Source organism: Corvus moneduloides, chromosome 2 (assembly GCF_009650955.1).
Source record: "Corvus moneduloides isolate bCorMon1 chromosome 2, bCorMon1.pri, whole genome shotgun sequence".
Taxonomy (NCBI): Eukaryota; Metazoa; Chordata; class Aves; order Passeriformes; family Corvidae; genus Corvus; species Corvus moneduloides.
The window spans coordinates 38,880,380-38,907,962 of record NC_045477.1 but is presented as its reverse complement, the minus strand read 5'-3'; the positions used below and the strand labels follow the sequence as shown (position 1 = coordinate 38,907,962).

At 39.7% G+C, this 27,583-nt stretch overlaps 2 protein-coding genes across 3 annotated transcripts; one reads left to right on the top strand and one right to left on the bottom strand.

Moving 5' to 3' along the window:
• Positions 1-3,187: 3,187 nt before the first annotated feature.
• Positions 3,188-6,300, bottom strand: ANKRD49 (ankyrin repeat domain 49). The gene is made up of 3 exons (XM_032099192.1): positions 6,227-6,300; positions 5,459-5,729; positions 3,188-4,634 (listed from the first exon to the last, which is right to left on the bottom strand). Exons 2-3 carry the CDS (start codon positions 5,714-5,716, stop codon positions 4,176-4,178), a joined length of 717 nt encoding a protein of 238 aa, XP_031955083.1. The 5' UTR covers positions 5,717-5,729; positions 6,227-6,300; the 3' UTR covers positions 3,188-4,175.
• Positions 6,301-6,311: 11 nt separating this feature from the next.
• Positions 6,312-26,930, top strand: MRE11 (MRE11 homolog, double strand break repair nuclease). Of its 2 annotated transcripts, XM_032099189.1 has the most exons (19): positions 6,312-6,550; positions 7,056-7,188; positions 9,597-9,757; positions 10,373-10,460; positions 11,391-11,532; positions 13,033-13,147; positions 14,179-14,364; positions 14,825-14,996; positions 15,718-15,798; positions 16,334-16,460; positions 18,346-18,446; positions 19,587-19,760; positions 20,932-20,994; positions 21,981-22,197; positions 23,102-23,185; positions 24,165-24,220; positions 24,700-24,770; positions 25,140-25,218; positions 26,332-26,930. In XM_032099189.1, exons 1-19 carry the CDS (start codon positions 6,531-6,533, stop codon positions 26,374-26,376), a joined length of 2,115 nt encoding a protein of 704 aa, XP_031955080.1. In that variant the 5' UTR covers positions 6,312-6,530; the 3' UTR covers positions 26,377-26,930. The 2 variants fall into 2 exon arrangements, with proteins under 2 accessions (XP_031955080.1, XP_031955081.1); XM_032099190.1 differs by lacking the exon at positions 6,312-6,550 and having other exon boundaries at positions 7,102-7,188; positions 9,616-9,757.
• Positions 26,931-27,583: the final 653 nt, after the last annotated feature.

The window sequence follows — 27,583 nt, the reverse complement described above, 5'->3', positions numbered from 1 at the left end:
ATTGTTTTTCACATTCCAAACGCCTTCCAGAGCCACTGGTAACAATTTGGCGAAAGAATAGCTTTATAATTGATTACTTCAGCTTGTTCTGGAATTAATATAATACAACACCATAATATTCTTCCATAGTTAATGAAAAGAGATTGACGTATTTAGAGAGCAATTCAGATTGCTAAAGGTCCACAATGCTCTCTACTGTTTGTAGAACACCTTAGGACTACTCAGGCTCCTAACTGAAGCAAGATATAGCTTGTCTATAACATATAAGAAACTGCAGTAATACCACTGATGCATCCAGCATCCTTTTTTGGTCATTCTGGAATAGCAAATGCCCTCATAAAAAATACAGAAAACAACAACATCCATCCCAAAAAAACCAAACCACACCAAACTAACAAAAAACCAAAGCCATCACCACCAGAACAAAATAAAAAGTTAATTTATTTTGTGGAAAGGTTACAATTTACTGGCATCTAATTTATTTTAAACAATACACTTTAGTAGTCTAAACTATGTAAATAGGTAACCATCCAACCTGACAACTGCTGTCTATCAGAGGCCAGGTCACTTAGTAAGCATTTCTAATTCTCCAAACAGCTGAAAAAGGAATTCAGTACTCACTGAATAATCTGTACAACAGCATCTATCTGTATTTATCATATTTATCATTTATCATTGTTATGCTATGCCTATATCATTTTGCTATACATATAATTTCTGTACTGAGCTTGCTATAGATCCATATTATACAGTCCTGTAATAAATATTTGTGTAGTGTTTCTATATTATCTTTAGTACTTTAAGCCTTTGTAACACACATTTCTTTGGGAGACTCCTCAAAAGTCATGAGAACATACAAGGTAGCATCCATTTATTCAACCAGACTGAAATATTCCAGACAATTTTGATCCATTGGCAGATGGATGCAGAAAAAATAATTGTGTTCAGCTCTCAGTAGGTTTAGGCACATGAGCGGATTGAGCAGACCAGTGTTAACATCTGCAATTCAGCTCTGTGTTCAGAATCCCTTTTCAGTCAACAGGAAAATAACAGGCACTTTTAGAGCATGACACATGCAATGACAGGTATCTAGGACAGGTCAAAAGAACGTCCAAAGTGCCTTTTTTCCTCTGCTTGCTACAAACAGAGGCTACCTAAGTAATCCCCTACAGAGGCTAATCACAGTAATAAGAGTTGCAGGCTCAAACGGGCTTTACGTCTACTGGGTACTGATTACATCAGCTAATTTATGTACACTTTTTTCTGTGAATCCAACTGTTTTAAATTCATTTTGAGTGAGTTTAGAATTGGGTTTCAATCCTACACAAGAGAAACAGTATTCTAATAACTACAGCACTTCTTTCAAAGAAAAAGGTAATGAAACCTCCCTACTGCTTAGCAATTGTTTCTGTTTTATTAAACTGATAGATCATATAGAATTATCCATGTTCTCTCTAGTCTCATAATTTCTGACCAAAAAAAAAAGAAAAGAGTAATAAAGACTATATGCAATTCTACTGTTTCTAAATGTTTTGCATGCTATTACATAAATGTTCTGGGTTGGTTTTTTCATAATAACAATTTTGCTATAGTTCCTCAAAACAATCACTTGTCCTGACAAACACTTGCCATTTGCTGATAAAGAGGAGTACCTGCAGCTGGATGTTTAACATTGCATTCTTCTTTCTCAAAATGAAGGTGCTCCTCAAGTATTTCTTTAACTCTCCTAGGTAGCTCCACATGCACACATTTCTGGCCTGTTAGTAAAACATAGTACAAAACAACCAGTTATTGTAAAACCCCGAATGCTGACATGCTTTGCTGAGTGCAAAGTCAAGTTATGCTGCTCTGCATCTGTCTTCAACACACTGTGAACCCAATCATTTACAAATATATGATAGTGTTCAGTCTGGCCCTTCTCCCCGACATCGAGCAATTCCTCAGGATACGAGGATGGTACAGGACAGGACCCTGCTGGGTACACCCAGATGGGGTGTGCTGGTAATCAAAGTCACCCCAGGGCACTCGGGGAGACGGCCACTGTGCCTCCCCATGGCAGACATCCCCAGGCAAGGGCCGTGGATGGAGAGGCACCCAAGAAGATGTCCTTGCTGCAGAAGTCTCCAAGGCGCTGAAGAGGGATGCGGGCACCCCAAGGCACCAGGGCAGTCTCTGCCAGCCAGCGCGCTACTCGCAGCCCTGCCGCGGTGCTGGGGGGCATCAGTGAGGAGCCGCGGGGAACGGCTCTGCTCCCGAGGGGACACCGCGGGGTGGGGCAGGGGCGGCCGGGGACCGGGCACGGCCGTGCTCACGGGGCTGCTCGCCGCGGGCCTCGCTGCCCGGCTCCCCGGCCGCCGCCGCGGGCACCTGCGGGCCCGCCGCCCTCCTGGCCGCCGCCGCCGCGCCCTCATGGCTGGGCCGGGCTGCTGCCGCGGGGGCTGCCAGGCTGCCCGGCAGGCGGGGCCGCCACGTCGGGGCTGCGCCTCGGCGGCTGCCCGCTCCCGAGGGACCGAGGCGGCCCCCGAGGCAGGGTGCGGCAGCCGCCAGCCCCAGGGACAGCAGGCCCTGGCCGCCGCTCGGCGCACGGGGTGGGGGACGGCTCTGGGTACCAGTAAGAGCTGCTCCTTTGTGCCACTCAGCATGGCCACGGCAGCGGGGCACGCACATCACGAACTCTGTACCCCTGTGGGCTGTCACCACGGAAGGATGCTGTGTCACCCTCGCCCGAGGCAATGCCGGACTGAGGGGAAGAATGACAGAGTCCAGTTTAGATGCAGATCTACTGATACTCAAAAGTACTGCTTGGTCATAAAATGAGGCATCTTCAGACATTGCTTATTGGACTGAGATGGCCTTGAAATCCACATCTCTGTTATTTGTTGATGCATTTCAAGGTATATTGATCTTCCACAGATGTTCTGGAACCAAACTTTGAAAGATAATAGGCATTAAAATCATCTTACACCATTCATAGCTTAGAGGTTGTGCTTCGTTATCTAACAAGTGTTGAACATTACACACTGCTTCTAAAAGGCAGGTTACTGAGACACCCTCCACAGTAGCTTGATCAGAGCACCAAATGCGGGCCAACATAACCCAAACCTGCTGCTGCTGCTGCTGCTACTGCTACAATTGCGCTTCATATGTTTTAGTGGAAGGAGCCTGGGATCACTCAGTAAGGCACCTGCATGGGACAGTGAAGTGTTTATTACAGCTCTCATAGTGACAGTACTTCAGCTCTTACATTCAATTTTCAGGTCAATTTGTTTAACAGAGAAGCAACTTTCTCCACTTCTAAATTACAGATAGTAAAGTTGAAGTTGAAAATCATACAGCATGCCCTTACCACAGGGAAATTTTAGTGTACTAACTCAAAACTGAGAGAGAAATACTAAATAAGCTGTAACTAAATCAAACACAACAGTATGCTGGTTGTTTATTCTCACATGGTTGCGGCTCATTTTTTCCAACTAATGCCACATTCTTGCCATTAAGTTTTTAGGCAACTTAATTGCAAGGGAAAAGTAAACAGGATGTTGATAGAAAGTCACTTCCTTGAAAAGCACCAGGAAAAAAAATAAACCAAAACGACTTTCTTATCCTATGAATAATGCATTTGATTTATGAGCAGGCAATTGCATTGATAAATGGGCTTTCAATTAAAAATATGACAAAATACTTTGGGTCAAATATTTTATTTTATAATAAGCCTTACATCAGGTTCATTTAACATTTTGTGTATCACCCAAATAAGTTACATTCATTCTGAGCTTTCATGCAGTTTTAAAAAAGTTAAAATTTCTCAAAAAATAATTTTCAAGTGAGCTGTAATAAACTCTGCATAACCAAGCCAGAATTTTTCCACATCAAGTAAATATTCCAGTTTTCCCTCCTGCTTTGACACTAGAGACAACTTACAAAGGCCTCTGCAAATCTGCACTAATTCAATGGAAACTCACAGAAATTACTGAGACTTTCTGACTACCTTGACTAACAGCAGTAACGCTTCAAAGTACGAGCGTGACCACTGGGCTGCGCTGCAGGAAGTGACATTTTGCCTGAGGAGAATACTGAAGTATCTTACATTAAAACCTCATTGAAAGAGACAGACCACCACCGATGGGCATGCAGAACACTAACAAGAAAGAGGCAGAGAACCTCACATTCACAAGCTTTTATGGGGACACTGCATTTATGCAGTCTTCTACAATTTCAAAAAGGTAGTGATATATATCAGTCCTCCTTGCAATGTCAAGGGCAGTTTCATCCAAGTTGTTTTTCAAGTCTGGCTTCACATAGCGGTTCATCAGCAGGAGTTCAAGGGTTTCCCTGCTGTTTTTGTTTCCTGCAGCAATGTGCAGGGGTGTCAGCAGACCATTTGTCTGTGCGTTGATGTCTGCACCCTGCTGGAGCAGGAATGCAGCCACTCTGGTGTTGTTCCACTTGCAGGCGCTGTGCAGGGGCGTCCAGCCATCCACGGTCTGTGCGTGAACATCGGCCCCTTGGGCCACCAATTCATGTGCAACATCCAAGTGCCCGCTGTAGGCAGCTCGATGGAGAGGAGTGTACTGATCTTCATCACGAGCATTCACTGGAGCCAGCTTTTCCGTCAGGAGCCTCTTCACAGTACTCAGCTGTTTAAAGAAAACAGGGAACTTCACGTGATTCTACGAAACAAGATGTATGGCTTTCATGGTCCTGAAGCTTTATGGAAAAGCAATTTCTGTCAGAGTCAAAAGCACTTAAGTGTAACAAGGGATTTTAAAATGAATCCAATTATTGTTACTAGGACGGAGGATTTTGTGGTTTTTTCATTTGTTTTGCATGGGTTGTTTTAAAGAGCCACAGCATGAACATCATATACCTTTAGGAGTACCTTCCCTTACACCTCTTCGCCTCCCCTCTTTACTGTGAAGACATATGTACCTCCACAGAACTGCAGATAGAGCTTTTGTGTGTAAGTAAGGCAACTAACAAAAATAAATGTACACATGGGTGTAGTCAGCTACAAAAAAAGGAATCTTGGTCATCTCTTCCTCACTTTCAACAATAAAGTTGAAGGGTTTTATTCCATAAAAATATATTAAAATAGTCATTTGTTATCTGCATGTGGAGCTTCTGAAACAAAAAAATTTCAGATACTCTCCACCCCAGTTAAAAGGCTTATTTGCCTTGAAGAGCCTAGAATGCTTTCAGTTTATAGAAGTTAAAGCAAAGTGCTATTACTTGAACTTTGAACTGAAATCAAAATTTTGTTCTAAAAGCCAGTGGATCCAGAGATGTTTTAGTGTGTGTCGACTACAAAGGGGGATGTTTTACATACAGTGGCTCGCAAAACCAGATCAAAACAGCTCAGAGAAAGAAAGGAGGTAAATTTTTGTTTCTGGATGAGATTATAAATGTATGCTCAAAAGAACATTCTTGTAAATGATACATATGAACAGAGCAAGTACCTTACCCGATTGTTTTCAGCTGCCCAGAGTAGCAATTTCTCTGGATTTTTTTCCATTTTCTTTTCTTGCATTTCGTACCATTCCTCGCTTCTTTCTTGCTCATCATCGTCATCATCAGACTGTCCTGACCAACAGCTCTGAGTTCCTACAGGAATCAAATGCCTGTGCGTCTCCAGCAGCTCAAGTTGGTTAAAATGCTCCGTGAAGTCTTCGAACAGCTCGTTGTCATCATCATCTTCATCAGCTTGCTTGTCTTTATTCATTTTCAGTCAGGATCTGTGAGCAGCAGATGTACAACAATATTTACAGTAACTGTAACTGTTATCGGTGCACTGTCAATAAAACCATCTGATGCATGATGTGGACGTCAACAAACAGCAAAACTCAAGATCAAACTCAGTGTTCCTTCACTAACTCGGGCTTTCCCAGGTCTGCCAATACTCCCAGATAATATCCATGCTAGAAAAGCACCGTGTTATCCCGATCCCCGATCGGCACCACCTTCGGACTGGCAGTGCAACACTGTGCGGGGGTTCGCTGACCGCATTCCAAACGCTGCTCACTTTACTAACAAAGCGTCTGGAGAGCAGCCCGGACTTTGGGGCAGGGTCTCTGCTCCGCCCCAAGGGCCCGGCTCGGCCCGCAGCACCGGCCCCGCTTCCCTCCGCGGGCCCACATCACCCCGGGCAGGCCGCGCCGCGCCTCCCCGCAAGAGACCGAGCGATCCCCGCTCGCCCCGCAGGTCTCCCATCCGCCCCGCTCTGCTCCGGTACCTGCGGCCCCAGCACCGCCGGCGGCTCCGGGGAGGCGGGGCCCGGAGAGCGCTTCCGGGCCGCGTGGCCGCCGGACGTGACGGAAGGGCCGGGGTGGTGCCCGGCCGGAGCAGCGGCGGGAGCGGGAGCGGGGCGGGTGATAGAGCTGGGTCCGTGATCGTGCACTGTGATCGCATTTCACTGTGCTCCCTGCGCTGACCCAGCGCCTGGTTTTGTCTCTTGCGCTTCGCGTAGCGTCTGTGAAGAGAGGAGCTGACTGACTGCGCTGTGCCAGAGCCTTCCCCTGAGGAGCCTTGGCACGAGGATGAGCACCGTCAACTCACAGTAAGTTCCCCCTGTCTGCAGCTCCGTGCCGTCCTGGCACATCACACAGCAAGTGTTGTGTATGTCTGGGGTGAGTTAAGAAGAGCTGGGACCATCAGTTGTGCTTTCCCTCAGGTCCTAATGATCACCATGCTTGCCTTCATACACGTGTAAATTACCAGTACAAAGAGAGAATTAGGCTGTTCAACGAGTATTTTTTAAAGCGAAAAGCATACTAAGGATTCTTTCGTTTTTAATTACATATTTCAGGGGAATGCTTGCAGCTCTTTAGGAGAGCAGAATGAAAGGGATAAACAAATCTTCCAATTGGCTGTTTTGGAGATGTGCTGTTTGCAATACAAACAGTGAAATACTTTGACACTCTTATAGGACTGATACTTGGTAGAGTTGGATGGCAAATCTCGGCGTTTCATGACTTTGGACGGATCAACGTACCTTATTGAAGACTGTGTTGAAATTCCCTATGTGTATTGCTCTCTGACACAAGTTTTCTTGTCTTCTTCAGAGATGATGAAGATACCTTTAAAATACTCGTTGCTACTGATATTCATCTTGGCTATTTGGAGAAGGATCCAGTACGTGGAAATGATACATTTGTAACTTTCAATGAAATCCTGGACCACGCTCGAAAAAATGAAGTAAGTGCTACTTTTTGGAGAGGGGAGGACTGGGGCTGTTGAAAATATGGTCCAATCTGCCAGAAGCTGTAAAGCTTAGTCCTGATACAGTCTCTAGTAACACCAAATCAAATGGCTGAACTGTTGGTTACGTTCAGTTTCGTTTCTGTTTTAGTAAAAGGAAGGCCTGTTTCTCTGTTAGAGCATTCTTACTGAATCGTGACTTTGGTGGCATTAGCAGTGTTTTGGGATTGCCTGCACCAGTTTCAGTGGTATTTAGAGAGGGTTTGTCACTGCAAGGAGGAAAAATAATTGAGGAGAGTGAGAGTAGTGATATACAGTCTGACAAATCAGCAGAGATTTGTTAGAAGCTTTTGAAGTGTGGTGCAGTGCTGAGTCGCTGAAGTGTGCAGCTCTGGTGTCGAGCAGCTCCGGTGCCTGTGCAATCGCCAGCAAAATCCTGTAGTGTGGTGGACAGGACAGGGGGACTTCCTGAACCGGGACAACGTCGGGGGGAGCCGAGAGTTGGAGTTGGGAGTTTCCAGGAGCCCGCAGCGGCTGATGGGACCTGGGTGAGGTCAGGAGCAGTGGCAGCCAAGTACTCCCCCCCCACCTGTGAAAGAAGCTCCTGGGGAGTGGCAGCAAGCAGGAGCACCTCCAACATGGTAAACACACATGCCGTGGCATGACATTCTGTGCAAGAAGGGCCCTTGAGCCCTGCTAGCTCCACCAGGGAGCAGCGGTGTCTATCCGGCAGAAACCCATGGCATTTCTCTGCATCCACCACGACTGACAGAGCTGCCCAGATGGAGCTCTCTGTTCAGACACAGCTCCAGTTGAGGAGTATCAGGGAGTGTGTGTGAGAGAGACTACTGGAATCACACCTTGCATTCCTTGGGGCAGGCCTGACAGGCAGACAGGACACATGATACAGGGGATTCCGTGTCCTCACTCCCTCTGGATGAACTCACTGAATTAAGGGAGAGGGGGCAATGGCAACAAGTTCCTGCCCAGCACAGGAGGTGCATCTCCTCCGGGACTGCCCCACCTCTCCACATGCCCTGGCATAACAGGTTTGAGGCTCTGCGAGTGAAACTGAACAAGAACAGTGGTTCATCTAGCATAGAGGTATTGCTGAGGTTAAGTTGCCTGTGCCCAATATCAAAACTCCTTCCATGAAGAAAAAAGATGGGTTGTTATAGGAGACTGCTTTCTAATGGGAACAGAAGGCCCAATATGCAGACTGGATTCACTTCTTAGGGAAGCCTGCTGCATCTCTGGGGCCTGAGTTTGTTGACAGCAGCTGAACATGAGCCAGCGTGTGCCCAGGTGGCCAAGGTGGCCAATGGCATCCTGGCTTGTATCAGCAATAGTGTGGCCAGCAGGACCAGGGCAGTGATTGTCCCCCTGTACTTGGCACTCTCGAATCCTGTGTTCAGTTTTGGGCCCTTCACTACAAGAAGGACATTGAGGCACTGGAGCGTGTCCAGAGAAGGGCAGAGGAGCTGGGGAAGGGTCTGGAGCATAAATCTGATGAGGAGTGGCTGAGGAAGCCTGGAGAAAAGAAGGCTCAGAGTTGTATTGCTCTCTACAACTGCCTGAAAGGAGGTTGTAGCCAGGTGGGAGTTGAGCTCTTCTCTGAAGGAACAGCAATTGGACTAGAGCATATGGCCTAAAGTTGCGCCAGAAAAGGTTTAGACTGGATATTAGGAAAGATTTCTTCCCTGAAAGGATTGTCAAGCACTGGAACAGGCTGCCCAGGAGAGTGGTGGAGTCACCATCCCTTGAGGTATTTAAAACTTGGGGACATGCTTTCGTGTTGGCCTTGGCAGTGCTGAGTTGACACCTGGGTTTGATGATCTTAGAGTATTTTCCAACCTAAACGATTCTATGATTCCATTTTTAAGGACTGGATGTTTGTTAGTCAGATTCTTTGTAATTTTGATGAGGTTTTTTTCCTAATACTTTTCCAAAAGCTAAATATATGCAATATATGCAGAAACTGCATCTAGTACCTAATGTGGTGATAGCTACTGATTTCTTCCCACTAGGTAGTGCAGCAGTGAAAAAATAAAGTAGCTTTTCATGCCTGTCAAAAAATGTTCAGGAGCCCATTTGGAGACCTTTATTACAATAGTACACTGATCCTTTTTTTACCACTCTCAGTTGTTTTCTCCTATGGCTCTTCATGAATGGGTCTTTTTGGGGTTGATTTTGTTTTAATTAATAATTTAATTATTTTTTTTTCATAAGGAAGTTAAGTATTGTTTCTACTACTACTAGTTCCTTTTAGCTAGAAGTATACTTCCTCAGATATGAGGAAGTATGTGGAACTCTCTAGAAGAAATAATTTAAACAATTTGCTTAGAAGTCTTCCAAGGTAAAACAAAATGTTGTATTAAAATAATGAAGCTTTTTGTTACATGCAGGTGGACTTTATTTTATTAGGTGGGGACCTTTTTCACGACAACAAACCCTCCAGAAAAACAGTACACTCTTGTTTGGAGTCGCTAAGAAAATACTGCATGGGTGATCGTCCTGTTCAGTTTGAAATTTTGAGTGATCAGGCAGTTAATTTTCATCACAGCAAGTAAGTATGTCACTATAAATCGTCATGTAAGGCTTGGTTTGTGTATTGGGTGAGTTTGTTGTGATTTTTAATTTATGTCCTCCATGACTGGAACCTGGAATTTTTAGGCCTGTCTGTGTGGGACGGTTTACAGGATAACTTCACCTGACGTCCAAGTCTGTAAAGGAATGCGTACAATATTTTGAGAAATTTCTGAATGTGCTGTGATTCTTGATGTATTTATGTAATACATAGTTTCCATTTTGCAAGTACAATACAAGTAAGCCAGTTCACATGAGTTGTTTTGGTAAAACTAGCAGAGTTCCCTGTGTGTAAGCACAGCTTGCACAGCCTAATCCACTACTGCCACACAATTTTTTTGTACAATTCTTTTCATGGCTTGTTCTAAAAAAATAGGGGTTTATGCTACCCTGTTCCCCATGGGAAGTGTCATTCCAGTCCGTGAGTAAGAATCTTCTTATGCTTAAGATTAACCTTAGGCTTATTCATAATCACTTTATTCTCATTTGTTCTGCAGCCATGATCTATTTGTGATGAAGTTAGTTTGAGGAGAATATTGAGAATCATACACAAATTTGCAGATACAGTTTAACTTCTTTTCCTCTTTTTGTACAGGTTTCCATGGGTGAATTATCAAGATGAAAATCTCAACATTTCTCTTCCAGTTTTTAGTATTCATGGCAATCATGATGATCCCACAGGGGTAATTATTATCATAATTGTACTGTTGCATTACAGTGATATAGCAGTAGAGAGACTTGTATAGAAATAAAGTTCTTGGAGATCACACCTAGTTTTAGTCAGTTGCTCCACTCTTTGTGTAAATATTTTGTGTATCTTTAGGAATTTTATTAATAAGTGACAACAAGTTAAGTGTGACATTAAAAAGCAAATGGAAATAAGAGATCCATATGAACTGTGTTTAATTTCTTAATTTATGTAGGTTTCTGTCATTGAGAACAGAATGACTTTTCATGCCAAGAAGTGGCAGTCTTTCAGAAAGTTTCTGAAACATTCCATCTGTAGTGACTGAAAACTTCTTTCTTAAAGAAGGAGAATTTTGATATTTTGGTTTTTGCATATGTAATTGACATGCATCATCCATTTTCAAGGAGGATAATCTAATAATAGTGAAATGGTAGCTTAAAAACAAGCTACTGAAAGTAAGCAGGAAAAGGATGTTTAGAAAGCATTAAACTGCATGTGTTGAATTAATAATTTTGCATTTTATGTGAAATAGCAGTGTATCATGGAGATGAGTGTTCTAGCAGGAGTTTAACTTTGAACTTATTATGAGTTAGTTAGCTTAACCAGATAATTTTTGTAGTAGTTTCGAGACGGGCTGGTTTGGGTGTTTTTCTGTGGGGTTTTTCTTTTTCTTTTTTTTTTTTTTTTTTGAATGGTTTAATATTTAATTGCACATTGTTCAAATGAAGCATGACTTGTAAGGAAAGGGATTTTCTTCTGTACTCTTGAGTACTAACAAAGCCCCTAGTATATGTGATGGGGTTTTTCAGCTGCAGAAGTTACTTAAGGAAAGATATTCACTCTTACTTTTGAGACTTTCATTTAGACATTAAACACTAAATGTTCTGTTCAAATTTTTATATTTGTTTCTTAATATTTGTTATAGGCAGATGCACTGTGTGCATTGGATGTTTTAAGCTGTGCAGGACTGCTGAATCACTTTGGACGTTCAACCTCTGTGGAGAAAATAGATATTAGTCCTATTTTACTGCGTAAGGGTAGAACAAAAATTGCTCTGTATGGCTTGGGTAAGTGTTTGTCTGCCAGACTGTGACTAGACTGTTCATGTATTACTGAAATTTAATAGGTCTAAATAAAGTTGGAACAAACTTATAAGGCTGCAACAAACATGAAGTTCTACATAATCTAAATTAAAGCATATCAATTCTGTGACAGTGTCAGGTTTCTCCTCTTGCTGTGTGTCACTGCCTGACAGGGTTGGGGGTTTTTTGCTCATTTAGATAAATCTTGCTAAGCTTGATTTTTGTACTTTTATTGGTGTTAAATGAACCGTGCTTAAGTTAACCACAGACAGTGCTTGTGTATCGGGTCAGAGCAATCACACTCTTAAATTCTCTCTGTTGTGTATTAAGCTTATTTCATCCTACTTAGGCAAAACTTACACACCCTGTGTTCATGTGCCATTTTGGTTATATTTAAAAACATAAGGTGTCTGAGCAGAAACCTAATGTCTTGCGTGTCTGTTTGAAGTGGTTCATAAGTAACATTGGCCATGGGTAATCTCAGTTTCTTTAAAGAAACTTTAGAGTTTCATACTTTAAAATGGTTCTATGATAGATTTTCAACTTCAGTTTTGTTTCTTTGTATTTTTTTAAAATGGTTCTATGATAGATTTTCAACTTCAGTTTTGTTTCTTTGTATTTTCTCCACTGAATTCCCCTCTACCCTCACTTCTTACTTAGAATGGTTATTTTTGACTGCTTTCTGTCTGGAGAAGTTAACTGTTATGATCTTATTTTTTCACCCTTATATTTTGTCCGGTTATGAGTGCTTAAACGCTTAATTCCAAGAAACTTTTATAGCTATAAATTAAGTCCTAGTTGGCCATGATTTTGTGTGTTTAATGGTATACTTTAAAAGCTTGCTAGATGTTTGAAGGGTCAGTAGTTAGTAGAATGTTCTAATACCACAATATAAAAGTTTTCGATGACAAAATCGTTACTGAGAAATGCAACAACTTTCTAAAGTACCAGTGTTGCTGCATGAAGATGTTCATGAGTGTTTCTTTGTGTTTGTGCCAGAATTATTTAAACCTTTTTGACTTTCTCTGATTCAGAGAGCTTTTGTTCTCATACAAATTATGGACACTCCATATGGGATTTATTGATATGCATCATGAGCCTGGCTAAGGATAGTTCGGGTTTGGTTTTTTTTTTAGTAGTTAAAAACATCAAGGAAATAATCAGCGACTTCCAGGGATGGGACATACCCAACTTTCTTGGGCAAACTGTTCCAGTGCCTCACTACCCTTACAGTAAAGAACAACTTTGTGATATCCAACCTAAATCTATCCTCTTTCAGTTTAAAGCCATTCCCCCTTGTCCTGTCACTGCTTTCCCTTGTGAAAAGTCCCTCTCCAGCTTTATTGTAAGCCCACTTTAGGTACTGGAATGCTACTATATTTTGTTCTTCTTGCTTTTTTGGTAGAGTTCCTGGCAAAAATACTATAAAATACAGACTTGTTTACCACACATAAATATTTTTTTGTTGTTGTTTGTCCACTTCAGGAGCTATTCCAGATGAGAGGTTGTATCGTATGTTTGTCAATAAGCAAGTAACCATGCTGAGACCAAAGGAAGATGAAGATAGTTGGTTTAACTTGTTTGTGATTCATCAAAATAGGTAACAGTATTGAATGAATTACAGCAACTTACTGTGTTACTTCATTAAACTGCCTGGAAAAGGATAGGTGAGCAAGCCAGCTGTGTTAGTTCATGCTTCTTGTGAATAGCTGGTTTCTTAAGATTTTCACTAGTGAAAACATTGTTTTATAGCTCTTTTTGGAGAAGAATCATAAAGGAAAATGAAATAAATGAGTTGGAGGAGTTGGGAAATTTCATCCCAAACTTTTATAGTTAGGGGCAGTGGAGGGTTTGTAGTGTAATATGCTTATAATTAAGTCCTTTCTGCTTGTTACAGCTGGGAGAACATCAAACTTCATATTGCATTTTCTATCCTTGTTTGAACTGTAGTTCAACAATAACCCTATGTTCCCTTGCACTGCTGTGCTTTGCAGACAGGTAACGTGTTTGGTCTGCCTACAGGCTTCTCCCAGCAGTGGCAGTAGGAACAGGCAGAGTTCTTTTCCAAATACTTTCTTCTAATTTTTCCTGAAGAAGAGGGCAGTCCTCATGTTCAAATAATGGTGAGGCAGATGTAAACAAATACAGCTCAGATAACCCTGTGTACTGATGCCTATCAGTAGGCTGAAGGAACTCACTCCCCCATCTCCCTTGTCTTCCAGAAAGGCGTTGGGGATGGCGTGTCCCATGTCTGTTTAATTCAGTGGGTTTTACCCCACCATTTAAAAACAAAAAAACAACCAAAACTGATGGCCATGAGGTGCTATAAAAGGATTCATATAGAAAAAAAACTAAGGTCTTGTAAGCCAAGTAAGAAGAAAACAGAGGTCCAAATAAAAGGAAAGGAGCAGAAAACAGTGAATTATGTAAAACAGCGAGCTGTGTAAGTTGCCTTTTTGTTTAACCAAACACTAAACAACTGTGTGAGGAATAAATGTGAAGAAGACCTGACATGTATGTCAGATATTACTGCTGGAGTTCCTGTATTATTTTAAATCACTCTGATGTTTTTCTCCTCCTTTACTCTTCCCTTGCCCATCCATTACTCTTCTCTTCTCTTCTCTTGAACAGGAGCAAACATGGAGCTACCAACTACATTCCAGAGCAATTTTTAGATGACTTTATTGATCTTGTTGTGTGGGGTCATGAACATGAGTGCAAAATAGCTCCATTCCAAAATGAACAGCAACGTTTCTATGTTTCTCAGCCAGGAAGTTCAGTGGTGACATCTCTGTCCCCTGGAGAAGCCATGAAGAAGTGCGTGAGCTTTTCTTTTTGTTCTTGTTTATCCCTTGTCTTACATGTCTCAGGTGTTGTGTTGAGAACAGAAAAATACTTGTATAGAGTATGGAAAGAGTTGTATTACTGTGTGTTAGCTTCAGAGTATGACTCTTAAAGTAGCAAAGTAGATGGAATGAGTGCCTGGTAAAACTTCTACTTTGCTTACAATTTAATCTAACGTTAGAAGCAAATGGAATTTAGCTAAGAGGAGTTACATCCTGATAAATTGGAATACAAGGAGCTGAGTGCACGTGCTTGTGTATGCACCAAGCACAATCTAAATATAATAAAATGGAAATTTGGTAGGGCCAACCTTGAAGTACAGATCTTCCTATAGCTTTTGAAATTTTGTCCCTGAAAAGTAAACATGAATTTGAAAACAAATATTTATACCATAGTTCTCTTACCTTCTAGTAAGTTACCTTTCTCCTTCTAGACACATTGGTTTGCTGCATGTTAAAGGGAAAAAAATGAAAATGGAGAAGATTGCTCTAGAGACAGTGCGAACTTTCCATATAGAGGATATTGTTCTAGCTGATCATCCAGATCTTTTTAATCCTGACAATCCTAATGTTACTCAGGCAATACAGGCGTTCTGCATGGAAAAGGTAACTTGTGGTGCTAACAGTCTATGGATGACAGTGTGTGGACAGGGGATGGGATCTGTGACTGGTTTTGAGACTGGAAGATGAGAAATCTTGTGTCTTGCCCCATATTAAAACTAACTCAGACAGTGTTTCCATAGGAAGCTAATTCCATGACATTCACTCTGCAGCCTTGGCTTCCAGATTCCTTGATGGGGATGACCTGTTAAAGTAGGCTGGAACTGGTTTTTGGGTGTCATATCATCTTTGTACAAAAGCTTGCACCTAAGAGTGGGGTAGTGTTGGATGTGCACTTTGGAACCAGCGTAAATACATTGACCTAAACCCTGAGAGCTTGGCCGTGCAGTCTGAAGTGGCAGAAGTAACTAAGCAAGTTTATTAATTGATTAGTTCTTAGGTTTATTTAAGTCTCTTCCTGCTTTTCCCTGGAACTAGAAATTTAGCAAAGCATAGTGGCTATAAAATATGAGTGATCAGTGGTGTAGATACTGCTGGACTACACTGTATCTGAAGAATAAACCTTTCATTGTCATGTTGTTCTTGGTCATTTTTAATGGCTTTTGGCTGGATACTGGTACATACGTGTTCAGGAATGAGAGCACATTATATAAGGATTTATTTTGATAGCTCCTCTTGCAACTGGATGTATTTTAAGTTATACTTGAAATGTTCAGGAATCTGTAAGAGAACAAAATGGAGCTGAATTTCTAATTCTCCTTCACAGGTGGAATTGATGCTGGACAACGCAGAAAGAGAACGCTTGGGAAATCCCCGCCAGCCAGAGAAGCCTATTATAAGATTAAGAGTAAGAAATTCAGCTTGGATTGCTTTGTTTTTAGAGGTCACTGTGAAGGGCTTCAGAGCAAAGTCATGCTTCTTGTGTAAACACATAATATATACATTTTTTTTGCTGTGTATGGGCAAATATAAATCACCTACCATGCTTCTGTTTACCTGTGTAACTAGTACCCTAAGGTAAAGGATGAGATTGGTCATAAGTGTACTTCACTGCTGGTCTGAGTAAGGGCATCAAAAGTGGCTATTTACTGTGAAGTTTTTTTAAATCGTATTATCCTGTGTGTGTTCCTAACCTAATCAGAAACCGTTGTGAAGGCTAGTAAATGAAACAAATTGGGAACAAGTTATAAATATGAGCTGTTATTAGCTATTCTGTTAATGTTATTATTAGCTGTTATTAGCTAACTATTAATGCATAGTAAGGCGTTAATTTTAGGTTGACTTATTTCTTCTAATTTTTTCTTTGAAGCATAACAAATTTGTTTTGTGTGACTTCTCTGTTTCTGTTTGTTTCATATTTAAATTTGTTCTTCCTCTCTTAGGTTAATTATGCAGGTGGCTTTGAACCATTCAGTGTCCACCGTTTCAGCCAGAAGTACATGCATAGAGTGGCTAACCCAAAAGACATCATACAGTTTTTCAGGCATCGTGAACAAAAAGAGAAAAAAGGTGATTATGAAAGAAGCAATCATTGGCTTGCCTTTGTTTTCATTCTTCTTTCTTCATTTTGTTGCCCTGCACTTGCAAAGGCTTGGTATCTACCACCTAATGTGTTATAGGAGGAGTAAAGATGCATTATCTTATTTAAGTGTATATATTGTACAATTATTTCTCTTCTGTTTCTGGGTTTGTCAAAAAATTCTGATATTCAGTACAGCATTTTCTTACAGTTACTCTTAAACAGTTCCATTTTCCTTTGGCCTCAGACCTTACTCAGTTGCTTTTAGTAATACATATAGCCCCATGCCAGACTGGATTGGTTCTGTGATTGGTCTGTTGTTTCACAGACTATGGTTCTGTGACAATTACCATGAAAGGCATTAAGTGGCTCACTCCTGAGACTTCTTAGAATAAGATTATTTGGTTTGGACACTCTGAAGGAAAAGAGATGGGTATAGTGCTTTTTCCCTTTGTATTTTAATTTTATTTTGTAGTAGTACATTTGTTTTTCCCTAAAATAGTAATGAAGGGTATGGGCTTAAGAGATGTTCATATATTTTTAAAAAAGGTCCAAAGGTAGGACAGCACTTTTTTGCCCTAATTAATCATGTGTATGAGGTGCTCTTGGCTTGTCTCTTCTAGGTATGTTTCTATTCAAATATTTGTGCAAAACAAATGATAGCTGTTACTATTGCAGCATTTCTCACCGTGCCTAGAATTTTTAATAAATGATTAATAGATATTGTCGTCCAAATACTGGATTTGTAATAGTAGCTAATGAAGATTCAGCTTGTACAGGAACACAATGTGCTAAAAAACTTCTACTGGTTCATATTAGTACATTGTAAGTGCATTGTCTAATTCCAGTGACAGTTTTTATGAATACTGCCAGTTCTATAAAGTTCAAAACAGTATTTCATGAATAAAAACTTCTTTTAGTGAGGTGTTTTTAAAATTTTACTGTATAGGTCTTGGTTTATTTTGCTTTGGTGTTCTCTTTTCATAGTTGCATAGTCTCATTACCATTTTCAGAATACACACTAGCTACCACATCTGTCACCGTGTTTCACCAATACATTTTACTTTTCCTACTTAGCATGCATGTCAGCTTCAGGAAGGGAATATAAAAATGATACCATGGCTTTTGCACTGCTGTATTAGATAGCCTCCAGTACAAGGGAAGTGGCTAATGGAGGGCTCAATGTTTTCTTTGCATGTGCACATTGTGGTTCAGTACAGGTGATGTTAAGACTTCAGGAATTCAGAAGTTGTTACTGTTTCTTTTGTCATAGCTGCTTATATAACCCCTCAAACAAAGCAATGATTTGTGCTTTCATGTGGTAGACATCTTAAAGCAGTCTGTAGGCACTTTATGTTACTTTGTGTGGTATGTGCTAACCTCAGATGATTATCCCTCTAATTCTTCTGCCATTCCTACCTTGCTGCCTGAGAATGGGGGATGAGCTATGAGCATTTTCTATTGAAAATCAGTCAGCATGCTGAGGAGGAAAATTTCTTTTCTTGTAAATGGGTTACTTATACAAAACTTCCGTGCTTCGATGGCTCCTATGATTTTCTTCTATCTATTCTTCTATTCTATTTTCTTCTATCTTCTAGAGTTCAATTATAAGACCCTTCAGAACATAGTGTTCAAGATATAATTCCAGATGTGTGTTAGTTATAAGAACTCTTTATATCTGCTAGAGGTGGAGCTATCTGCACAAATACTATGTTTCCAATCAATAGACTCTAAAAAGAACAAAAAGCTTTACATATAAAAGGGACCACAGTTCTTAAGAGGCCTGCATTAACCTTTTTTCCTGCTGTTGTCAGTGGGATGCTAATAATTAAAAGCTGCAAATGTGGATGATGCCACTGTGCTTTTCTATTCTAGACATTGATCTTAATTTTGGAAAATTGGTTAGCAGACCTGCTGAGGGAATGACACTGAGGGTGGAAGACCTTGTAAAGCAGTATTTCCAGACAGCAGAGAAGGTATTTTTCTTCCTTTTATAATTTCCCTTTTTAATGTCATACGGTCTTTTTTTTTTTTTTTTCTTAATGGAAGTAGAGTGCCCTGAAAAGACTCTGACATTCACCAGGAAGTGAATTTATTTCCCATAAAACTGAGAATTACCACATGAAGTGTGTCTCAGACTAACAAGTAACTGTTGTGTATAGGTGGTGTAGGTATGTGAACAAGCACTGGTTTGAGAGTGTGGTAGCTCTTCGTGTGAACGTGCAGTGTCTGCCCTGTACTGAGTGACGTGTCATGTACTCACGTACAGGAGGAAAATGTGAGGCAGCATGCTCTGAGGGAAGAGCTACCTTAATTTAGGGCTAGTGTGAGACTGTAGCATTTACTATCCAGCTGTCTTGGAGTCACTTGTTACTTTGCAGTGTGTTTGTGTCCTCAGCTGTAGTGCACTTCCACATTTTATTCAAAGCAGAGCAGGGAGAAGGAAGAGAGACCCCAAATAATTTGCCTTCTTCCCACCCTGCTGTTAAATCTAGTATATTTCCCTTTCCCAGTACCAATGCAGTAACATCTCAGAGATAAAAAAATAATCAGTGAGCCAGGTGCCCAAATGCTTGATGTAGTTGATCAAGCATAACTTGCAGAAGCTATTTCAGAACAGCAAGAATTTTAGAGCAAGAACTCTTGAGGTGAAGGTCCTTCAAATTACATCATCCTGCCTAACCTTGGACACATGCTAGGTGTCAGTATCAGGACAGCATAAATAATATTCTTTTGTTATGCTTATTTTATTTAAACATTTTGTTTCATAATAACTAGAAAGTTTATTCCTCTGGGCAGCATTATTTTATGGAAGTTTTTATTTTAGATAATAACTAGCATTGCAGTTTCTTTACTGTTCATAAAGATTTTTGCTTTGACTAATTTGGAAAATTCTCTGTAAAGTAGGTGTGACATGCTAGTAGCAAGAGAGTTGTAACTGGTTTATGACAAGTAACATTTGCTTATTGCTGTGCTTTTCTCTGATTGAGATATTCAATGCACATTACTGGTTTTGCAACCAACTTAATGTAATATTTATCTGAAACAGCTGGAATATTGCTTGCTTTCTCTAATGGCAAATGCTCCTTAACAAATTATTTTCCCCAATTCTGAAGAAAGTACAGCTTTCACTTCTAACTGAAAGAGGAATGGGAGAAGCAGTGCAGGAGTTTGTGGACAAAGAGGAAAAAGATGCCATAGAAGAGCTGGTGAAATTTCAACTAGAAAAAACACAGAGGTTTCTCAAGGAGCGTCGCACGGATGCAGAGGAAGAAAAAATAGATGAGGAGGTAATATTCTGTTAATGTTGATTGCCCAAGAGAGGTCAAGACAGTAGAAAAATTAGTGCTCAAACATGGTTTAATAGATTGCCTGTGTGTGGAGCATGTGCAACACTTGCCTCTAGTCATTTTCTGCAATGAATAAATGAAAAATTAATTTATGAGGAAGTTTTAAGTATATGATTTCAAAGCTTTTATTGAAAATGGGGTTTAGGTTGCACACATGTACATAGAAAAAGATCTGTCTAATACATGTAAAACTACATATTTCCACTATTGTGAGAAAGATGATAGATAAAATCGCTTCATAGCTTTTCTGTATTGGCTTGGGGAAGAGTACAAGAACAGGACAAGCATAAAGAAAATTTATCCTTCAGGTGCTCTACTTGCTTCTAACTGCTTGACTGCTTACAGCTCAGGGTATCCCAGAGATAGGTCTGGTTTATGTGTATTGAGCAACCTTTGATAGACATTTTTATCATCTCATCGAGCTCCCACACAAGCCCATGTATTAAGCTGTAATACTCAAAATTGTAGAAGAAGTTGTTCAGCTTATCTGTGCACTGTTTAAAGAAGTATTTGATGGGGAAGGAAGGCTGCATCTACCTATTTTCTTACTGATAGCTTTAATTCCTGAGGGGTTGAAAGAGACCATAAACAATCAGTACCTGCAGGCTTTCTGTGACACTTTAGGGTGGATTTTTTGTTGTTGTTTTGTCTTCAGAACTAATGCCTTCTTTCTGTCACGCCTCATATCTTTTTCCATATTTGTCAAGTTGAGCTTCCTTAGTTGTACATGTACTGCAACATTGTCTCTTCTCATAATAGTTATTTTCTATCTTGGTTCTTCATCTCTACCCCTTTTTCCAGTTATTCGTATTTCAATGTCCGTTATTGTCAAAATTATGTATACTCTTCTTCTCTTAAACACAGTATCTCCATCATGTCCCGAGCTTTCTTCCACCCCAGTGATGTAGCTCCAGTTATTAACAGAATGTGAGATTCTTAAACTGTAGGGACAGCATGAAAGGGCCCCAGACAAACTTCAGTTATTCTGGCACTCTTCACTTCTCACATGAGCTTGATTTAATGATTCAGTGATTAAAGCTTTGCACTTACTGTGTTTTGATTATTGTATGACATGAACTGTTATTTTGACAGGAACTTTTTTTTTATTCAGGTGCGAAAATTCAGAGAGAGTAGAAAAAAGAATACTGAAGAAGAGGATAAGGAAGTCCGTGAGGTAATTCCTCTGAATTTTGAACATAGGCTGAAAAATAGTCGTGACTTCTGCATATAAATGCAGTCATTTAGCAATTGCTTCAGCAGTACTTCACCATTATCCTTGCCAAAAAGTGCCTGTCTGCCTTTAAAGCTTAGTAAGTCTGTTTTAAATCTTGGGATAATATGTACCTAAGCTACTGCTTGATTTGGCTTTTGAGGTCTCTTGTACAAATTTGTGAACCTGAATGTGCATTATTTCTTGCTTTTAACTGAGGTTAGACCAGGCAGGTGACTTTGAAAGATCTTTCAGCTTTAAGCTATTTGTGATCTCATTATCACATGTGGATGGACTGTATTGGGTGGCATTAATGGAACCAATTGGGAGTATTGGTAGACCTTTAGGTACTGTGTCCTTATCAGCAATCTTAAATCTTAGATCTCCCAGGTACTCATACCTAGATTGCATGTGTATTTCCAAGGAGAATTGCCAGCTACTGATAGCATGGATGCTCCTTTGTCTTTGCAAGTTATGTGGGACTGGAATGAAATTTTGAGAGAAAGTACACCTGGGGTGAAATTCAGTTCTGCTAATCTGGGATATCACCTGAACTAGTTGTCTTAAGCACCCACTGTCATCAGTAAAGTTCAAGTCAATGAAGCCCGTAGGGTGCTTCCTCTGAGCAGATGTATGTAGCTGACACAGGATGACCTGAGCTGTTCACCAAACTCCACTGACAGTGTGTTACATTAACAAGTTCCATTCTGTTGTCAGAGCTTAGCTAACTACTGTATATGTATGCATCTAATTAAATAGACTCAGTATTTTCACAGATGTCCCTGCCTTCCATAACACTGGATTTGTGTCTTCTAAGCCTCACTGGTTTAGAACTATACATTTTTATTTATAGTTATAGTGTATATTTATTGTACACAACTACGATTTAACAATGGTGTGTGTCATGAGTTAGGATTCTTTTTCCTGTTGTAATTACTGTTCCATTTCAGGCAATGATCAGGGCCAGAGCCCACAGATCTGAGGATGAAGTTCTGGTTGCAGCCTCCAGTGATGAAGATTCCATGGACACGGAGATGATAGGCATTGGTAATCCAAGTGATGGCCTTTCTTCAACACTGAGCCGAGGAAGGGGTCGAGCAAGAGGTAGGGCAAGAGGTGCAAGAGGACAAAATTCAACAGCAAGAGGTTCGTCTCGAAGAGGAAGAGGTAAGAAAAACTTCAGAGTCTTTGTACTGCAGTTCCTGACCTTTTTTTCTTTGAAAGATGACTCTTCTGATGCTTCCATCAGGTGGGAATTTGTTGCTTAAGAACTCCTACTGGAAAAAAAAACTCTTCTCAAATACTTGTGGTATACTATTACATACAGTTGACTGCCTTACAAGGCTTAAGTTGTGTCTTTTTCACTTTCATTAAAAGAAAAATATGTTTCCTCCCAGCTATAGAAACACAGTAGACTCCTAAAAGATGCATTATTGGGAAGGTCTGTGCAATGAAGTGCATGGATAGCCCTTTGTCATTGCTAAAGGTAATGGGTTTGATCAGTGTAAAGAGGAGGTACAGATTGTCTCTCTCCTAATGTAATTTGCAAGAGACTTTAATGTTTCTAGTGACTGAAACAGTGGGGAGTGTTTCCTAACCAAAACGAGTTAAATAGCTCCTTGACTGTGTGTGGTTGTGCACTTTACAGTGGTCGTTGTACTTCCATTATAGATGTACTTTCATTGTGTATATATATATATATATATAAATAAATTAACTCCTTTGAGTTGTCTCAGTAATATGCCCAAAGGTCTTAGAGCACGTTGAGTTGAAACAAAGGCTGTCACCTTGGGTTAGTGCTTTTAAACTAGTTCTGTGAACCTGTACTCCAACACTGTTGTGATCCCATCAGAGCAGGGCCCTGTGTGTTAAGAGGTTGTGTCTGTCTTTGAGTACTTGACCCAGAGCAGTTCTTCTGCATGTAAGGAGGCCTTTGATTCAAGGAGAAAGTGAGGAGTAAAGAGGATTGTATGTAGATTTTTTAAAGTGACTTCCCACTCAGTAATGATAGACTAAAGAGGAGAAAAAATAACTGCTGAACAGATTTGCATTTTGTTTGTTATCTCTACAGGAACCACTAGCCAAGAATCAGCTTCTAGCAGCAGATCCTACAAGCCTGTTTCTGTGCCTGCCAAGAATATGTCTATCATGGATGGTAGGCCTGTGATCTGTCTGTTACTCTAATCTGCTCTCTCAAATTGTAGTGAAGGTGTTTGCTTAATGATGAAGTGTCTTAATTGCCTTTTTGTTGCTATCAGTCCATTTCAGCTGTGAGAGATTCTTTCAGTGCTAATGAAATAGAATAACTAACAGTGATGAGAGAAAGAAAAAAGAAAAGGAAAAAAAGAATAGTAATATTCTTCTGTCATGGGCTAAAATGAAATGTGTTAGGAACTTCTGGCTAGAACTGGAAATACGAAGCATTTTATTGTATGCAGTTTCTTAAGGAATAAGTATAGAAAGAACATTTTAGGCAGAATATTCCTCAGGGGATAAAAAGTTAAATTTGACTGATGTTTACAAGTTAGTAAACTTTAATTTAGCCTTACATTGTAGCAAGTTTTATAAATGCCTGTTTTTACTAGAGAAGAAAACCGTATCTTTAAGCAGCCTACGTATGTGAGAGTAGCTCTTCCTTGCACTAGAGGACAGGCACTGAGGGAACAGGACAGGTAATCTGAGTATTAAAGAAAAAAACACTGCTCACTAATCTACACATAAATCCCCCATAAAATACCCCAAGTTAGACGGAATTTTAATAAAAAAATCAGCAAATTACCTTAATTTTAAATTGATTAGAAAATGACCTAAAATATTGCAGACAAATGAATTTTAGCAGATGTGTTCATGTCTAAAATGTTAGATATACAGGAATTTCAATGATAGTAATATTTTTCACTTCCTCTGAACCAATGTTACTGGTGGTTTTTCAGCCAGGCTGGGAAGCAGCTGCACAGAGGGTTATATCCCTGGGTTGACACAATTTATGTTTTGGGCTGGTTTGTTTGTTTGTTTTACAGTATTTTGCAGTGTAAATGTGTGCTAGGCGGGTCTTAAATAAAAAGAACAATATAATGTTGTTTGCATTTAATTGTGTGAGCATTTAAAAAAATACTGCATATGTTTTATTCCAGCCTTTAGGTCTTCAAAAACAGACCACTCTTTAAATTCATTCCAGTCTTACTCTGAGGTAAGCAGCTTCTTGTAAGAGTGAAGTTGTGCTGTCTTTTACTGTTGATTTGAAAAATAAATGTTAGCCTAGATCAGCAGATGTTCCCAAGCGATCAGTTCCAGCATGAAGTTTCTGCATGTTAATTTGGAGACCTTTTGTATCCTTTTTTTTTTTTTATGGTGTTTGCCTGAGAAAAGCCAGGTTTTATTTGTGACCATAGTCTAAGATACGAGGTGTATATATCACATATATATCATGTATATAACACATGAGTGTTTTCGTGGGTTCTGCAAGCTCAAAGATGTGAAGAATAAACTTGTGCTGTATTTGCAAATTTGTGCAGTTCTAGTCTGGGACTCTCTCAAGTGTATATTATTATAACTAAATAGGTGTATAGTCGGAAAAAATTAGGGGTTCTGTGCTATAGTACTGAAGCATTATGCACTCTCTCTGTAAGAATAAATTCCATGGAAGACTTTAATACACTTCTTTTTCAGGATATTATAGATGTTGATTCTGATCCAGAAGATACTTCTTTTGTTCCTCCTTCTTCCAAAGTAAACCAAAGGTCAGTATGTTTGGTTCAGGAATGCAACCATAAGTGCCTTATTTCTGACTGGCAGTTAGCAGAGTCTGAGGATCTGATTGACTACCAGATTTTTAGGAAAGTCATAGCACTGCTTAGAGAATTTACATAAATTTTTCTTGTTAATGTGGGTTATCTTTCTGTAACAAAAAAAATTAGATTACTGATTGAAGTAAACTTGATCAGAGGTTTAGTTTTAATATGTTATTTTGAGAATTTGTATTGTTTTACTTATTTCTATTTATTTTTACTCTGTGTATTGGTGGCCCAACTCTTAAGGGGGAAGTTACTGGAATGTCTGGTAACTGAGAACATGCTGATGCCATTTTTCATCTCTTCATATGTTTCAAGGTTGCCAACTACATCTTCACTTAGTAAAAGAGGTTCACAAAGCCAAGCATCTAGAGGAGTTGATTTTGAGTCAGACGAGGTATGGTGTATAGTACTATTTTTTTAGTTTTATTTCATGTGAGTTTCTATAGCTCACTTTTACGGCTATTTGAGTAAAGCATTTCGGAGTAAAATTGAATTTATTATTTTTTTCACTAACAGGGCTAGATTATTGCAACCAACTTTAATTGGATTACCTGCATAATTATCAAAAATAAGGCTGGAAGGGACCTCAGGAAAATATCCAATCCTTTTTCCCTTCAATTTTTAGTCAGTGAATTATCATTACTGAAATGTGGACCTGGAATTGCCTGGGAGAGAAAGTCATTACAATCTCTTCTAGTGTGCTTAGCTATATCCTTTCATTTAATTATATATTTTATTCTTTTAGAAAGGAAGTTTTTTTGTTGTTGTTGTTGCATTTAGAAACAGCTCTTTTCCAGGGCATTTTATTGTTGTAAATTATCTAAGTACACTTCTTAAAAAATTTAAAACACTGTCTTCGAGTCTAGTATGTCTGTTCTTGCAGCATATCTTTGAACTGAAATGGTTTCTTCCACAACTAAACAAGTAGAAATTTTTACACAGTTTAGCACTGAATAGAATACACTGTATTTTGTCAAGCATTGTGCAGTTTGTTTTTATAGGCTGACATGCATGGTCAGAATCCATTCCTTAACAATGTCAGATGTTGGCCACTTCAGAGAAAATACTACATTCTTGTCCCTTCTCCCCACTGTGCTATCTCTTCTTGTACCTGTAATAAAATACTACATGTTTGCTTGAATATGCAAAAAGAAACAGTATTTTTGATTCATGCAAATATCAATAAATTATGATGTGCGGTGTGTATGTGGACATAATTTTATTGAGATATGTGCTGCTTATTAACAACTGAAATATAGATTATTACTTACTCCAAAGTAGCTGTTCTGGTCATATTGACATAAACTTCTATTCTCTGCACATATGTCACATGGTGTTTTAAGTCAATAGATGACCTTTTTCATATCAAAACCAACAAAACCAGGTCTGTCAGAAAGCATGGAATTGTATGGCCAGGCTTTCTAGTTTGATCTAAAGGTGACTTTGCTTGTTTATGACTTGAAATGCCTGCTGGTTTTAGTGATGTGTATCTCTTTGCAAATTGCAGGATGATCCATTCATGAGCCCTGCAACATCAAGAAGAAGTAAGTGATTTCTGGCTCACTATGCAAGAGAGACCATGGAAGTTTGTGAAGAAAATGGAAAGCAGTTTGCAAGGCTTTCTCTATATGATATTTCTCTGTAAATGATGGCTTGCCTTCTATTTTCACTTCTGTGAAATGGTTTGGTTTGGTTTTTTTTTTTCTAGCAGCACCAAATTTGGTATAATATGTCTGTTAAATTGCTTGATGCACTAGACTAGAGGGTCTGATATTCTAAAGTACTGCCTGAAAGTGCAAGTTCTTTCTAAAACTCTCAAACTCTGTTTTCTTTTTGGGATGATAATAAAAATGACAGTTATGTCTTTTGTACAAAACTCCATCTCTTTGGTTTGAATTTTGCTGAGAAGTAAATTTATAGTAGTATGCAGGTATGAATATGGACACAGTCTCAGCACAGTGGCAGTTGTACTTACTTACAGCCTGCTGTGGATACAGTTGAAAACTCTGAATTGGGAGTCATAGTTGGACACAAGAATACAGGTTTCAGTATTGAAGCTGTAAAATGTCTTAATGCTTTCAACTCTACCAAGAGAACTTAAACCCAGTATTGCACTGTTATTAAACATCATAGTATATGGGAGTGGATTCAGCTCTGTAATTCAGGAAGTACCAAAGGGGACTCTCTATTTTCATGTTACACGCACATCCTAGGAAAATATTTTAGCCAAGTATATAAGAAGAATAGGAATCATATCAAAGGCTCTTTCTCCCTTTTCACAATTTTTTTTTCTGTCAGCTGTCAAATTCAGTGGCTTTGTGTTAAAATTGACTTGTGTGGAAGATAAATATAGCAGCCCTCACTTCAGGGGAAAACTTGTAACTGGTGTGTGGAGAAAGACTCTGCTGTAAAGAGGTGCTTGTCCTGAACATTAATGGGAGTGGTTAGATGAGAGGGTAGGATGCTTAGAACATCAACATTATTTCTCAGAGATCACACTGGCTAGTTTTTGAAAAATCACTTCTCACCCATGTAACTTCAATTCCCCTGCCCCAGAAAAGCTCAGAAATTCAGCAAAGCTCAAAATTTCATTAAAGCTATGGTAGTGAAAGATTGTTTCCAGGAGCAGGAAGCAGGGAGAAAAGCACACTCTGCTGTGTGTTTAAAGAGAAAAAAAGGCATTATACCTCTTTTTGAATGCTTCCAAACTTTTTGGCGTGTCTAGCTGATTTTTTTATATTCTTCTTAGATCTTTTATT

Coding starts and splice junctions, on each gene's coding strand:
- ANKRD49 (XM_032099192.1), bottom strand. CDS start 5,716: ATGAATAAAGACAAGCAAGCTGATGAAGATGATGATGACAACGAGCTG. Junction 4,635..5,458: donor GGGCAGCTGAAAACAATCGG/GTAAGGTACTTG, acceptor TTCTTTAAACAG/CTGAGTACTGTGAAGAGGCT.
- MRE11 (XM_032099189.1), top strand. CDS start 6,531: ATGAGCACCGTCAACTCACA. Junction 11,533..13,032: donor AATTGCTCTGTATGGCTTGG/GTAAGTGTTTGT, acceptor TGTCCACTTCAG/GAGCTATTCCAGATGAGAGG. Junction 25,219..26,331: donor TTGATTTTGAGTCAGACGAG/GTATGGTGTATA, acceptor TGCAAATTGCAG/GATGATCCATTCATGAGCCC.